The sequence below is a fragment of the Scyliorhinus torazame genome, chromosome 1 (assembly GCF_047496885.1).
Source record: "Scyliorhinus torazame isolate Kashiwa2021f chromosome 1, sScyTor2.1, whole genome shotgun sequence".
Classification (NCBI taxonomy): Eukaryota; Metazoa; Chordata; class Chondrichthyes; order Carcharhiniformes; family Scyliorhinidae; genus Scyliorhinus; species Scyliorhinus torazame.
This window is the reverse complement of record NC_092707.1, coordinates 224,824,531-224,838,098: the sequence shown is the minus strand read 5'-3', so window position 1 is coordinate 224,838,098 and position 13,568 is coordinate 224,824,531. Positions and strand designations below refer to the sequence as shown.

Sequence of the window (13,568 nt, the reverse complement as noted above, 5' to 3'; positions counted from 1 at the left end):
TTTGATCCTAAAGCGGGACAAGGACCCACTGCAATGTGGATCGTACAGGCCGATCTCGCTCCTCAATGTGGATGCAAAGTTGCTGGCAAAAGTGCTGGCCACGAGGATCGAGGACTATGTCCCGGGGGTAATCCACGAAGACCAGACGGGATTTGTAAAGGGTAGGCAACTAAACACCAATGTGCGACGGCTCTTAAACGTGATAATGATGCCATCGGAGGAGGGAGAAGCGTAGATAGTGGCAGCTATGGACGCGGAGAAGGCCTTTGACCGAGTAGAGTGGGAGTACCTCTGGGAGGTGCTGCGCAGGTTTGGGTTCGGGGTAGGGTTTATCAATTGGGTTAAGCTCCTTTACAGAGCCCCGATGGCAAGTGTAGTGACGAACCGGCGGAGGTCGGAGTGCTTCCGACTGTACCGAGGGACGAGGCAGGGGTGCCCCCTGTCCCCCCTGTTGTTCGCATTGGCGATCGAACCATTGACCATGTCATTGAGGGAGTCTAATAAATGGAAGGGGGTGGTCCGAGGGGCAGAAGAGCATCGGGTGTCGCTATATGCGGATGACCTGTTGCTGTACGTGGCGGATCCAATGGAGGGGATGGTGGAGGTCATGCAGACTCTAAGGGAGTTTGGGGAGTTTTCGGGCTATAAGTTCAATGTAGGGAAGAGTGAGCTCTTTGTATTACAGGCGGGGGACCAAGAAAGAGGGATAGGGGACCTACCGCTGAGGAGGGCGGAGGGGAGCTTTCGGTATCTGGGGATCCAGATAGCCAGGAGTTGGGGGACCCTACATAAACTGAATCTGACGAGGTTGGTGGAGCAAATGGAGGAGGATTTCAAAAGATGGGACATGTTACCGCTCTCGCTGGCGGGTAGAGTGCAGTCGGTCAAAATGGTTGTCCTTCCGAGGTTTCTGTTTGTGTTTCAGTGCCTTCCCATCGTGATCACTAAGGCCTTTTTTAAGAGAGTAGCCAGGAGTATTATGGGGTTTGTGTGGGCGAATAAGACCCCGAGAGTAAGGAGAGGGTTCCTGGAACGCAGTAGGGACCGAGGAGGGTTGGCGCTGCCAAACCTGGGGAGCTACTACTGGGCAGCAAATGTGGCGATGATCCGCAAGTGGGTTATGGAGGGAGAGGGGGCGGCATGGAAGAGGATGGAGATAGCGTCCTGTAAAGGAACAAGCCTGGGGGCGTTGGTGACGGCACCGCTGCCGCTCTCGCCGACAAAGTATACCACGAGCCCGGTGGTGGCCGCAACGCTAAGGATCTGGGGCCAGTGGAGACGGCACCGGGGTGCAATGGGAGCATCGGTGTGGTCCCCGATCAGGGGTAACCACCGGTTTGTCCCGGGGAAGATGGACGGGGGGTTCCAGAGCTGGCATCGGGCGGGGATTGGAAGAATGGGGGACCTGTTCATCGACGGGACGTTTGCGAGCCTAGGGGCACTGGAGGAGAAGTTCGAGTTACCCCCGGGAAATGCCTTTAGATATATGCAGGTGAGGGCTTTTGTGAGGCGACAGGTGAGGGAATTCCCGTTGCTCCCGGCACAAGAAGTTCAAGATAGGGGGATCTCGGGTGTATGGGTCGGGGAGGGCAAGGTGTCGGAAATACACCAGGAGTTGAAAGAAGAGGGGGAAGCGCTGGTAGAAGAGTTGAAGGGTAAATGGGAGGAGGAGCTGGGGGAGGAGATCGAGGAAGGTCTGATGCCCTAGGTAGGGTTAATTCCTCCTCCTTGTGTGCCAGGCTCAGCCTGATACAATTTAAGGTGGTCCACAGAGCGCACTTGACGGGGGCGAGGTTGAGTAGGTTCTTTGGGGTAGAGGACAGATGTGGAAGGTGCTCAGGGAGCCCGGCGAACCATGTCCACATGTTTTGGTCATGCCCGGCACTGGAGGGGTTCTAGAGAGGAGTGGCGGGAGCAATATCTCAGGTGGTAAAAGTCCGGGTCAAGCCAAGCTGGGGGCTAGCAATATTTGGAGTAGTGGACGAACCGAGAGTGCAGGAGGCGAAAGAGGCCGGCATTCTGGCCTTTGCGTCCCTAGTAGCCCGGCGAAGGATCTTGCTAATGTGGAAGGAGGCGAAGCCCCCCAGCCTGGAAGCCTGGATAAATGATATGGCTGGGTTCATGAAGTTGGAGAGGATTAAGTTTGCCTTGAGAGGGTCTGCGCAGGGGTCTTACAGGCGGTGGCAACCGTTCCTAGACTATCTCGCGGAGCGTTAGAGGAAGGTCGGTCAGCAGCAGCAGCAACCTTGGGGGGGGGGGGGGGGGCGGGGGGACGTCCTGGGAGGGGGGGGGAGAGGGGGGACTGCCTGGGAGGTTGGATGAGCAAGAGATAACATGAAGGGTTGGGGAAACTGGCACGTACGGGTGAGGGTCAGTGTACAAAGCTGTGTAAATATATCATTTTGCCATGTATATATCTTGCTCTTCGCGATTTCTCGTTTTTTCTTGTTACGGGCGGGGGGGTTATTGTTTGTAAGGGAGAAAAATTGTGTTAAAAAACTTTAATAAATATATATATTTTTTTAAAGAATGGCAGCACTGTGTCTCTGCCGCGTCCCACAGTGTAGACCCGCTGCTGACGTCAGCCCCTCATCCACGGGGAAGGGGGGCCCTCCCTCCAGCATCCAGTGATGAGGATGCCATGGCCTGACAACGTGCAGAGAGGCTGCCCACCTCGGAGGTTAGTTGAAGAAACACAACAGGATCCCTGACCTCGGCGGGAGCTGTAGCAGGTGAGAGCTCATCCCACATCTCTGAACCCCCAGATAAGTCTGTACCGTGGCAGACTTGTTCAGCTCTCCAACAGGCAGGACTCAGACATGTCGCTGAGGAAGAGAGGAGCATGGCTCTGTCCTCAATGCAAGTCATCATCATTCTGCAGAGTTTGGCCAATGGCTTTAGTGCCCTGCCCATGGAATTGGGCACCATCACGGAAACCTACCACTGGCAGCACTGAGGTAACAGCCCCCACGGTAGGAGATATCCTCACCCTTGGTCCTGCTCATCCCCAAATCTAGCGGACTTGAGGGCGCCTCTAGTCCAATGGCCCATGTGAGCCTTGGCCGTGGCCAAAATTCCTTCCTCCTCCTCTCCGTGGGTTTTCCCTTGCCTCCCCTTCTCAACATCCTAAGGGGTGTGGTGCTTCTCCATCTCCTCCTGCTCCAGGTGGTTTTCCCTCTGCAGTGCCGAGCTGAGGAGTGCGCAGAAGACCACAATAATGTGGGACCCGCTCTGGGGGCTCTATTGGAGGGCACATTAGTGTTCAGGCACTGGAACCGCATCTTCAGCTGTCGAATCGCCGGCTCGACTGGCACGCACATTGAAACATGAGCCTCGTGTAGAGAGTCTCTGTCTCTGTTTATGGCCTTCATACTGGCATCATCATCCACCTCCTTATTGGGTGCCCCTTGCACCCGAGGAACCACCCTCCAGAGGCTGCTCTCCCTCAACCACATCTGGAATCTGTGAGACCCCCAAGATGTAATTATCACAAACGTTCCCCAGGAAACGGGCACACATCTGCACGATGCTGGATGAACTTCGGATCATTCGGGAGGCAGAGGTGGTCATAGATAGAAGCTTCAGGGATGTAGTTACTCCGAAGAATAAAGATAGATGGGTGACGGTGAGAGGGGCTGGGAGGAAGCAGTCAGTACAGGGATCCCCTGTGGTCGTCCCCTTAGTAACAAGTATACCGCTTTGGATACTGTTGGGGGGGGGGGGACTTACCAGGGGTAAGCCATGGGGTACAGGTCTCTGGCACGGAGTCTGTCCCTGTTGCTCAGAAGGGAAGGGGGGAGAGGAGTAGAGCATTAGTCATTGGAGACTCCATAGTTAGGGGGATAGATAGGAGATTCTGTGGGAACGAGAGAGATTCGTGGTTGGTGTGTTGCCTCCTAGGTGCCAGGAATTCAGGGAGTTAGGGTGGAAACATAGATCTAGGACAAACGGAGTTATTATCTCTGGATTGTTACCCGTGCCACGTGATAGAGAGACGAGGAATAGGGAGAGAGAGGAGTTGAACACGTGCAGGAGGGAGGGTTTCAGATTTCTGGATAATTGGGGCTCATTCTGGGATCGGTGGGACCTCTACAAACGGGTTGGTCTACACCTGGACCAGAGGGGTACCAATATCGTGAGGGAGGAATTTGCAAATGCTCTTCGGAAGGGTTTAAACTAGTTCAGCAGGGGCTTGGGAACCTGAATTGTAGCTCCAGTATACAGGAGGTTGAGAGTAGTGAGGTCATGAGTAAGGTTTCAAAGTTGCAGGAGTGTACCGGCAAGCAGGAAGGTGATTTAAAGTGTGTCTTCTTCAATGCCAGAAGCATCCGGAATAAGGTGGGTGAACTTGCGGCATGGGTTGGTACCTGGGACTTCGATGTTGTGGCCATTTCAGAGACATGGATAGAGCAGGGACAGGAATGGTTGTTGCAGGTGCCGGGGTTTAGATATTTCAGTGAGCTCAGGGAAGGTGATAAAAGAGGGGGAGGGGTGGCATTGTTAGTCAAGGACAGTATTACGGTGGCAGAAAGGACGTTTGATGAGGACTCGTCTACTGAGGTAGTATGGGCTGAGGTTAGAAACAGGAAAGGAGAGGTCCCCCTGTTAGGGGTTTTCTATAGACCTCCGAAAAGTTCCAGAGATGTAGAGGAAAGGATTGCAAAGATGATTCTGGATAGGAGCGAAAGCAACAGGGTAGTTGTTATGGGGGACTTTAACTTTCCAAATATTGACTGGAAATGCTATAGTTCGAGTACTTTAGATGGGTCTGTTTTTGTCCAATGTGTGCAGGAGGGTTTCCTGACACAGTATGTAGATAGGCCAATGAGAGGCGAGGCCATATTGGATTTGGTACTGGGTAACGAACCAGGACAGGTGTTAGATTTGGAAGTAGGTGAGCACTTTGGTAATAGTGACCACAATTCCATTGCATTTACTTTAGTGATGGAAAGGGATAGGTGTATACCTAAAGGAATTTTTAATTTATAGGATCTTAACCTGTCGAACTACGCCAAGTTTGGGGGAAGCTTAGTTGATGAATCAAGTCCTGGCGCAATACGACAAGTTATAAGATTTGTACTATTTGTAGACTGTGTTAAGTTGTTATTCGATTCCTTGTATTATTCGACTGTGTAAAGTTGAAGGAATTTATATCATCTCTGCTATTCGGTTATCAGTAGCACTTTGCGAATACTGGAACTCAGCAGAAATTTGCAGTATAAACTCCTCAGGTGCCAAAAAGAATTGTTTTATTTGTAGTCGCTTGATTACAATTTGAAAGTCATTTAAAAGGCAATTCGTAGACAATTCGAAGCTTTCAGAGAATTACAGACATTATCTTTCTTTGCTTAGGCAGACAGCTCGAAAGTAACTTTTAAAAGGTCAAAGTCTGGCAATGAAACATGAAGAGAGAGAGAAAGCTAATCTTCAGCTAAACTCAAACTCAAAGTCAAAAGTGGACTAACATCACTGACACAGACTGTTAGACTGACAGAACCCAAAAGACATAAACTAAAATGGAGACTAGAATCAAAGGCAAAAACTGACTAAACTAACAGAAAGACAAAACCTAAGCACAACACACCTTCAAAGACAATAAAAACACAGACAACACACGAAAAACTAAACACTAAAACAAAACTTACAAAGACAATACTCACAAAGACAACAAAACCCCAACCTAACCTAACCTAAAATAACCTAACCTAACCTAACCCAACCTAACCTAACCTAAAATGGCCGGGAGAAACTTTTTAGTTATACACTTTCATATCTGTCTTAAGTCGTCTAATTACACCCCAATATAATCCTAATTGGTTTGGGTTAGACTCAAACACATTTGATTTGATGGCAAGCCGTCCATCTTCAATGTGCAACATCAGCTTTTTTGGCCTAGCTGTTATCTGCATTATGAACAATGGTGCTGTGTATTCAGTCCCTGTCCTTGACAATTAGCACAAGACAGTGTCAAATTATCTTGCAACTGTGCTTTTTTTAATGTCACACTGTTTTTGAAAATATGCATTTGCCAGAACAATGGACTTCAGTAAAAGTGAATTATGCTGTATAAATGGGTATTAAAAACTGGGGCTCAACATTTATGCTTAAACAGCTATCTTTTACCTATACTAGTTGTATTTGAAATACTTGGCTTCTACAGTCGGCCCTTTGATAAATCGAAAAATTGAGATATATCAGAAAAGATTAAAATACATCATTAATGCGATAGGATAGGTAAAAGCGCAAAGAATCATTGCAGTTTTAAACAATAAAATGGAATTAACATTGCAACAGGCATTTCAAAATAATTATTATAATTAATAAATTAATCAAATTTGATCACATTGGTAATTAATAATAACTTCTTGTAAAATGATTATACAATAAAAGTTGAACATATGATCTAGTAATAAATGGTAAAATGATTATCAAAATTGATGTCAAGTCTTTGACATCTTCTGGATAATACACAAAAGCTTGTTGAAAGGGTTAATTTTCTTGCAGAGACAAAAAGAGGCGTATAGCTTGGAATGATGCCATTCGCATCTTTAAACTTTTTTTTGTCACTCAAATGGACTGGGAGTAAAAGTTGGATTGCTGCCAAATTCCCATTATCAAATTTCTTTGAACAACCTGTTCTTTTGGCTTTTAATCAAAGATTGTTGTTTTTTTTTTTAAACCAGCTTCCACATTGTTTGAAGTTTTAATTTCCAGGCTAATTCCAAACATTTATTTTAAAATATCAAATACAATAACTTATTAAATATATAACTGAACCAATCTTGTGCTGTATCTTGATTTTCTGTAGATGAATTTGCCGATTCTGTTAAAGGAAACACAGCTAACAAGATATGTTAATTTCTTTAAATTAATAAAGCAACGTTCAGAATGACAGTTTTCTTAAGTTGACAGTTCTTGGCAACTTTTTAGCGATACATTGAGGTTTCTTTAGCTGCTTTGATGGCAGCCGTTCTCTTCTGAGTAAGTTCCCTTTTTCGTTTGGAAATTTTCTGTCCAAGTAAACATCTTTCTGGGCAATTTGTGCTTTGTGAAAGCTAGCTTTGCGACTGTTAGTACTGAGGTGGTTCAAGACCATCCGTAAATCTTTGTCATGATCATCTTTATTGATAGAGGTTATCAGAACATCATCTTCATATTGGATAATGGTGGAAGGCCGAACAGGCAGTTGCCTGAGATGATTCTGTAAAGCCATGTGGTAAACAGTTGGGCTATTATGATACTGTTGTTGATTAACTGTAAAAGCAAACCATGGTTGTAGTTGCTTAGCCAGTGTTGCTGACCAGAAGCCAAACTGGGTGTGTCTTGTTGGTACGTGTTACATGGTTGACCATGAGGTGGAAATGTATTGTAGTGAACATTGTCTACTTCATTATCATCTCTCGAATCCATCCGTTGTTTTTGATAGCATTTTGCCATCCAGTGTCCTACTCTACCACAGGAAAGACATTGTGGTATTTTCTTACGTGATTTTAATGGAGCAAGGGTACATGTTTGTTCTAGCGCTGGTGGTGAAATTGTAGTTACTGCTGATATTCCTGCAGGTGCTGCAACAGCCGCCGCTGGAGCAGCAGGTAACATGGGCTGGATTTGAGCAATAGGCCGGATTTGAGCAGCTGCAGTGTTAAAAGTTGCCTGATTGTGTTGATCTCTCCAAATTTCTTTCTCTGTCAGTCTGGCCTCAATAAAAGTTGAGACGGATTCGCACGTAAACAGAAGTTATTTATTTAGCTTGCAAGCTTGAATCATCTTACAGAAATGTAACAGGACATCCTGCCTCTTACACTCCAGAAAACGACTGACTAAAAGACAAAGAGATCTCTGCAAAATCAATTCAAATGGTATCAAGTTTCACATACTCGACGGACATAGGTCAGCCTATGTCCCTCCTGACCTGTTCGATCTATTCTGATTGGCTCACTTCCAATCCCTTTCTCTGGCCCCTATCAATGCAGTCTCACTCTCATAGACACACCTCTTCCTGCTTTTTCCATGCGGTCTCAAATTCCTTTGTCCCTAACTGCAAAAATCAAAGTGGCTTATTTCTACATTACATTAACTAGTAACTCTAAAGTAACTATTTTATATCACATTCGTCAATTGTGCAAACCACGATCTATCTGAATGCATCGGTCAACTATGTCTCGGTATGTGCCAGCTGTGGCCCAAGCTGGTAAAACCAAATTCAAGGCAGCAGAAACTCCAGGTTTAACACCGGCTATAAAAGCCGTTTTTAATGGACTTAAAGTGCTTGCATCCCATGTGTCATTTTCCTTGTCGAGTGTCATCCCTGAATATTCCATCCAAGTACGTAAAAATCTTTCCTCAAAATCCTGAATATCTTCATTCTTTTTTTGAAAGCAAGCTGTGATCTTAGACCAATTGGTCCTCGGGGGGCGAAATTGTAATAGCCAATTCTTGATTGTTAGCCAACCAGCTTCTAAATTTTGCAAATCGTCTCCAAGGGCAACTTCTACTTCATTTCTAAGGGTTGAACTTATACGAGTACCTAGCATGATAGTCAGAATTTGTACTCCATCAAATGGGTGGAGACTGTAAATGGCTTGTAATCTGTGAATTCCATCCCATGTGATCTTACCACCCTTTTTAGGGTGTGGAAGACCCTTGGACCATTCGTCAATTTTAGAAGGATCAATTTGTTCATGAACCCATTGGTGGTCAAATATGTTTCTAGTGATAGTTTCACCATCTTCTTCTATTTTTTTGCTTCCAACTCTAACCCGTTTGCGTTTTAAAGGGGCTAGTCGAATTGCTTTAGTATTTTGTATTGTAGGAACACTATCTTCGTCTGATTCATCCGACAGAGAAAATGATTTATTTTTAACAATTGATCTCGGCTGTGCAATTGCCGATTGTGCCACTAGGTGGGTGGCTTGGACTGCTTTCTGAGTTTGTTCAATCTTTTGTACAGAAAGCATGTTTGTCAAAGATTTACAATGTTCATTCACGCTGGTTATATTTCTTTCTAAAACACATCTTTCTTTCACTAACTTGCAATTTTCAAGTTCAATTCGCTCAGTTTTTAATTGCAATTGTCGGTATTTTGACTCCACTTTAAAGACTTGATTTTGGAATTCTGTTATTTGAAAAGATAACTGCTGGAGTTCAGAGGTTTTGTTTTGCAAATCTGTTTTAATTTCATCATGATGCTCAAGTTTGGATTTTGCAACTCGTAAATCTGTTTTAATTTCATCATAATGCTCAAGTTTGGATTTTGCAACTTGCAAACCTGTTTTAATTTCATCAGAATGCTCAAGTTTGGATTTTGCATCTTGCAGTTCTGTTTCAAGTTTGGATTTTGCATCTTGCAATTCTGTTTTAATTTCATCATAATGCTCAAGTTTGGATTTTGCAACTTGCAAATCTGTTTCAAGTTTGGATTTTGCATCTTGCAAATCTGTTTTAATTTCATCATAATGCTCAAGTTTGGATTTTGCAACTTGCAATTCTGTTTCAAGTTTGGATTTTGCATCTTGCAATTCTGTTTTAATTTCATCATAATGCTCAAGTTTGGATTTTGCAACTTGCAAATCTGTTTTAATTTCATCATAATGCTCAAGTTTGGATTTTGCATCTTGCAATTCTGTTTTAATTTCATCAGAATGCTCAAGTTTGGATTTTGCATCTTGCAAATCTGTTTCAAGTTTGGATTTTGCATCTTGCAATTCTGTTTCAAGTTTGGATTTTGCATCTTGCAATTCTGTTTTAATTTCATCAGAATGCTCAAGTTTGGATTTTGCATCTTGCAAATCTGTTTCAAGTTTGGATTTTGCATCTTGCAATTCTGTTTTAATTTCATCAGAATGCTCAAGTTTGGATTTTGCATCTTGCAAATCTGTTTCAAGTTTGGATTTTGCATCTTGCAATTCTTCAACAACTGTAATTAATTGTTTTTTAGTGGACCTATACTCATCATCGCTTCGCTCAGTAGTTAATTGCAACTGTTGGTATTTTGACTCCACTTTAAAAACTTGGATTTGAAATTGCTGGAGTTCAGAGGTTTTGTTTTGCAAATCTGTTCTAATTTCATCATAATGCTCAAGTTTGGATTTTGCAACTTGCAATTCTGTTTCAAGTTTGGATTTTGCAACTTGCAATTCTGTTTCAAGTTTGGATTTTGCAACTTGCAAATCTGTTTTAATTTCATCAGAATGCTCAAGTTTGGATTTTGCATCTTGCAAATCTGTTTCAAGTTTGGATTTTGCATCTTGCAATTCTGTTTTAATTTCATCAGAATGCTCAAGTTTGGATTTTGCATCTTGCAAATCTGTTTCAAGTTTGGATTTTGCATCTTGCAATTCTGTTTTAATTTCATCAGAATGCTCAAGTTTGGATTTTGCATCTTGCAAATCTGTTTCAAGTTTGGATTTTGCATCTTGCAATTCTTCAACAACTGTAATTAATTGTTTTTTCGTGGACCTATACTCATCATCACTTCGTTCAGTATTTAATTGCAGCTGTTGGTATTTTGACTCCATTTTAAAAACTTGATTTTGGAATTCTGACTCCACTTTAAAAACTTGATTTTGAAATTCTGCGATTTGAACATTTAACTGCTGGAGTTCAGAGGTTTTATTTTGCAAATCTGTTCTAATTTCATCATAATGCTCAAGTTTGGATTTAGCATCTTGCAAATCTTCAAGAACTGCACTTAGTTGGTCTTTAGTGGACTGAAGCTGCTGATCACTTTTATTTTTAACAATGATCTCTTGCTGACTGTGTATCTGTCCCGTAATTACCAGGGACCATTTTACACGTTCTGCACCGTGTAATCGTGTGCATTTTCCCCATGCTCTCTTGATATTATTGAAGGACCACTGTCCTCTGGGGATATCATACTTTGATTCAATTTTTTTTGAGGTTTCACATAGGTTAAAATGTCTACGAGTGAAAGATCTACAATCCCCCAACATATCTTCAACAGAAACATCTGGTATTCCAGCACCCCCCTTGGATGTAGTGGGGAGTAATTTTCTGCCTGCTAAAGGCTCTGAATCTACACTTTGAATTGGATCAGCCATAACTTTTCTTGACCGCTGACTGACGTTTTATTTTAGTTACTGCAGTGACTCATCTTCCAGTCACGTCTGATAGTCTGACCGACCGACTGGCACTTGATTTATTTAACACAGTCTATAAAAAATGTTCTTTTCAAGGGTCGAAGTACTGATTGATGCGGCTTTAAGACTTTTAATGGGTGAAAAAGATATTTCTTACCCCAGTCTAGCCGTAGGTTCCTGCTGTCTTCTGGGCCTCCTCCGATTATCTCCGAAGCTTCCCGAAGGTTCCCGACCTCCTCCGATTATCTTCGAAGCTTTCCGTCGTCACCTGGGCCTCCGAAGGTCGTCCTCAGTACTCCCCCCCCCCCCCCCCCCCCCCCCCCGACTGCCTGACTACGCCAATTATAGGAAACTTTAAACTGTAGGATCTTGTAATCAGAAGATTCTAGGTTCGACTCCTGGCTGGCTCGCCAATTAAAGGAATCTTTAATTTATAAGAATCTTAACCTGTCGAACTACGCCAAGTTTGGGGGAAGCTTAGTTGATGAATCAAGTCCTGGCGCAATACGACAAGTTATAAGATTTGTACTATTTGTAGACTGTGTTAAGTTGTTATTCGATTCCTTGTATTATTCGACTGTGTAAAGTTGAAGGAATTTATATCATCTCTGCTATTCGGTTATCAGTAGCACTTTGCGAATACTGGAACTCAGCAGAAATTTGCAGTATAAACTCCTCAGGTGCCAAAAAGAATTGTTTTATTTGTAGTCGCTTGATTACAATTTGAAAGTCATTTAAAAGGCAATTCGTAGACAATTCGAAGCTTTCAGAGAATTACAGACATTATCTTTCTTTGCTTAGGCAGACAGCTCGAAAGTAACTTTTAAAAGGTCAAAGTCTGGCAATGAAACATGAAGAGAGAGAGAAAGCTAATCTTCAGCTAAACTCAAACTCAAAGTCAAAAGTGGACTAACATCACTGACACAGACTGTTAGACTGACAGAACCCAAAAGACATAAACTAAAATGGAGACTAGAATCAAAGGCAAAAACTGACTAAACTAACAGAAAGACAAAACTTAAGCACAACACACCTTCAAAGACAATAAAAACACAGACAACACACGAAAAACTAAACACTAAAACAAAACTTACAAAGACAATACTCACAAAGACAACAAAACCCCAACCTAACCTAACCTAAAATAACCTAACCTAACCTAACCCAACCTAACAAACCTAAAATGGCCGGGAGAAACTTTTTAGTTATACACTTTCATATCTGTCTTAAGTCGTCTAATTACACCCCAATATAATCCTAATTGGTTTGGGTTAGACTCAAACACATTTGATTTGATGGCAAGCCGTCCATCTTCAATGTGCAACATCAGCTTTTTTGGCCTAGCTGTTATCTGCATTATGAACAATGGTGCTGTGTATTCAGTCCCTGTCCTTGACAATTAGCACAAGACAGTGTCAAATTATCTTGCAACTGTGCTTTTTTTAATGTCACACTGTTTTTGAAAATATGCATTTGCCAGAACAATGGACTTCAGTAAAAGTGAATTATGCTGTATAAATGGGTATTAAAAACTGGGGCTCAACATTTATGCTTAAACAGCTATCTTTTACCTATACTAGTTGTATTTGAAATACTTGGCTTCTACAATACCGCAGGGCAAGAGTTATATCTGGGGGAAAGGCAATTCTGATGCGATGAGGCAAGACTTAGGATGCATCGGATGGAGAGGAAAACTGCAGGGGATGGGCACAATGGAAATGTGGAGCTTGTTCAAGGAACAGCTACTGCGTGTCCTTGATAAGTATGTACCTGTCTGGCAGGGAGGAAGTGGTCGAGCAAGGGAACCGTGGTTTACTAAAGCAGTCGAAACACTTGTCAAGAGGAAGAAGGAGGCTTATGTCAAGATGAGACATGAAGGTTCAGTTAGGACGCTCGAGAGTTACAAGTTAGCTAGGAAGGACCTAAAGAGAGAGCTAAGAAGAGCCAGGAGGGGACATGAGAAGTCTTTGGCAGGTAGGATCAAGGATAACCCTAAAGCTTTCTATAGATATGTCAGGAATAAACGAATGACTAGGGTAAGAGTAGGGCCAGTCAAGGACAGTAGCAGGAAGTTGTGCTTGGAGTCCGAGGAGATAGGAGAGGTGCTAAATGAATATTTTTCGTCAGTTTTCAGTTTCACACAGGAAAAAGGCAATCATGTCGAGGAGAATACTGAGATTCAGGCTACTAGACTAGAAGGGCTTGAGGTTCATAAGGAGGAGATGTTAGCAATTCTGGAAAGTGTGAAAATAGATACGTCCCCTGGGCCGGATGGGATTTATCCTAGGATTCTCTGGGAAGCTAGGGAGGAAATTGCTGAGACTTTGGCTTTGATCTTTAAGTCATCTTTGCCTACAGGAATAGTGCCAGAAGACTGGAGGATAGCAAATGTTGTCCCCTTGTTCAAGAAGGGGAGTAGAGACAACCCCGGTAACTATAGACCAGTGAGCCTTACTTCTGTTGTGGGCA

The 13,568-nt window shown here is 43.4% G+C and overlaps 2 protein-coding genes and 1 long non-coding RNA gene across 4 annotated transcripts in view; 1 reads left to right on the top strand and 2 right to left on the bottom strand.

The window, feature by feature from the left end:
• Nucleotides 1-13,568, top strand: part of LOC140419138 (5-hydroxytryptamine receptor 1E) — a 265,809-nt gene that overhangs the window by 175,923 nt on the left and 76,318 nt on the right. The window lies entirely within an intron of this gene.
• LOC140419129 (uncharacterized) lies at nucleotides 5,233-9,372 on the bottom strand. The gene is made up of 2 exons (XM_072502903.1): nucleotides 5,731-9,372; nucleotides 5,233-5,690 (listed from the first exon to the last, which is right to left on the bottom strand). Exon 1 carries the CDS (start codon nucleotides 8,955-8,957, stop codon nucleotides 8,115-8,117), a length of 843 nt encoding a protein of 280 aa, XP_072359004.1. The 5' UTR covers nucleotides 8,958-9,372; the 3' UTR covers nucleotides 5,233-5,690; nucleotides 5,731-8,114.
• Nucleotides 11,781-12,658, bottom strand: LOC140430157 (uncharacterized). Its single transcript, XR_011949342.1, has 2 exons — nucleotides 12,278-12,658; nucleotides 11,781-12,238 (listed from the first exon to the last, which is right to left on the bottom strand). It is a non-coding gene; the product is annotated as an uncharacterized lncRNA (long non-coding RNA).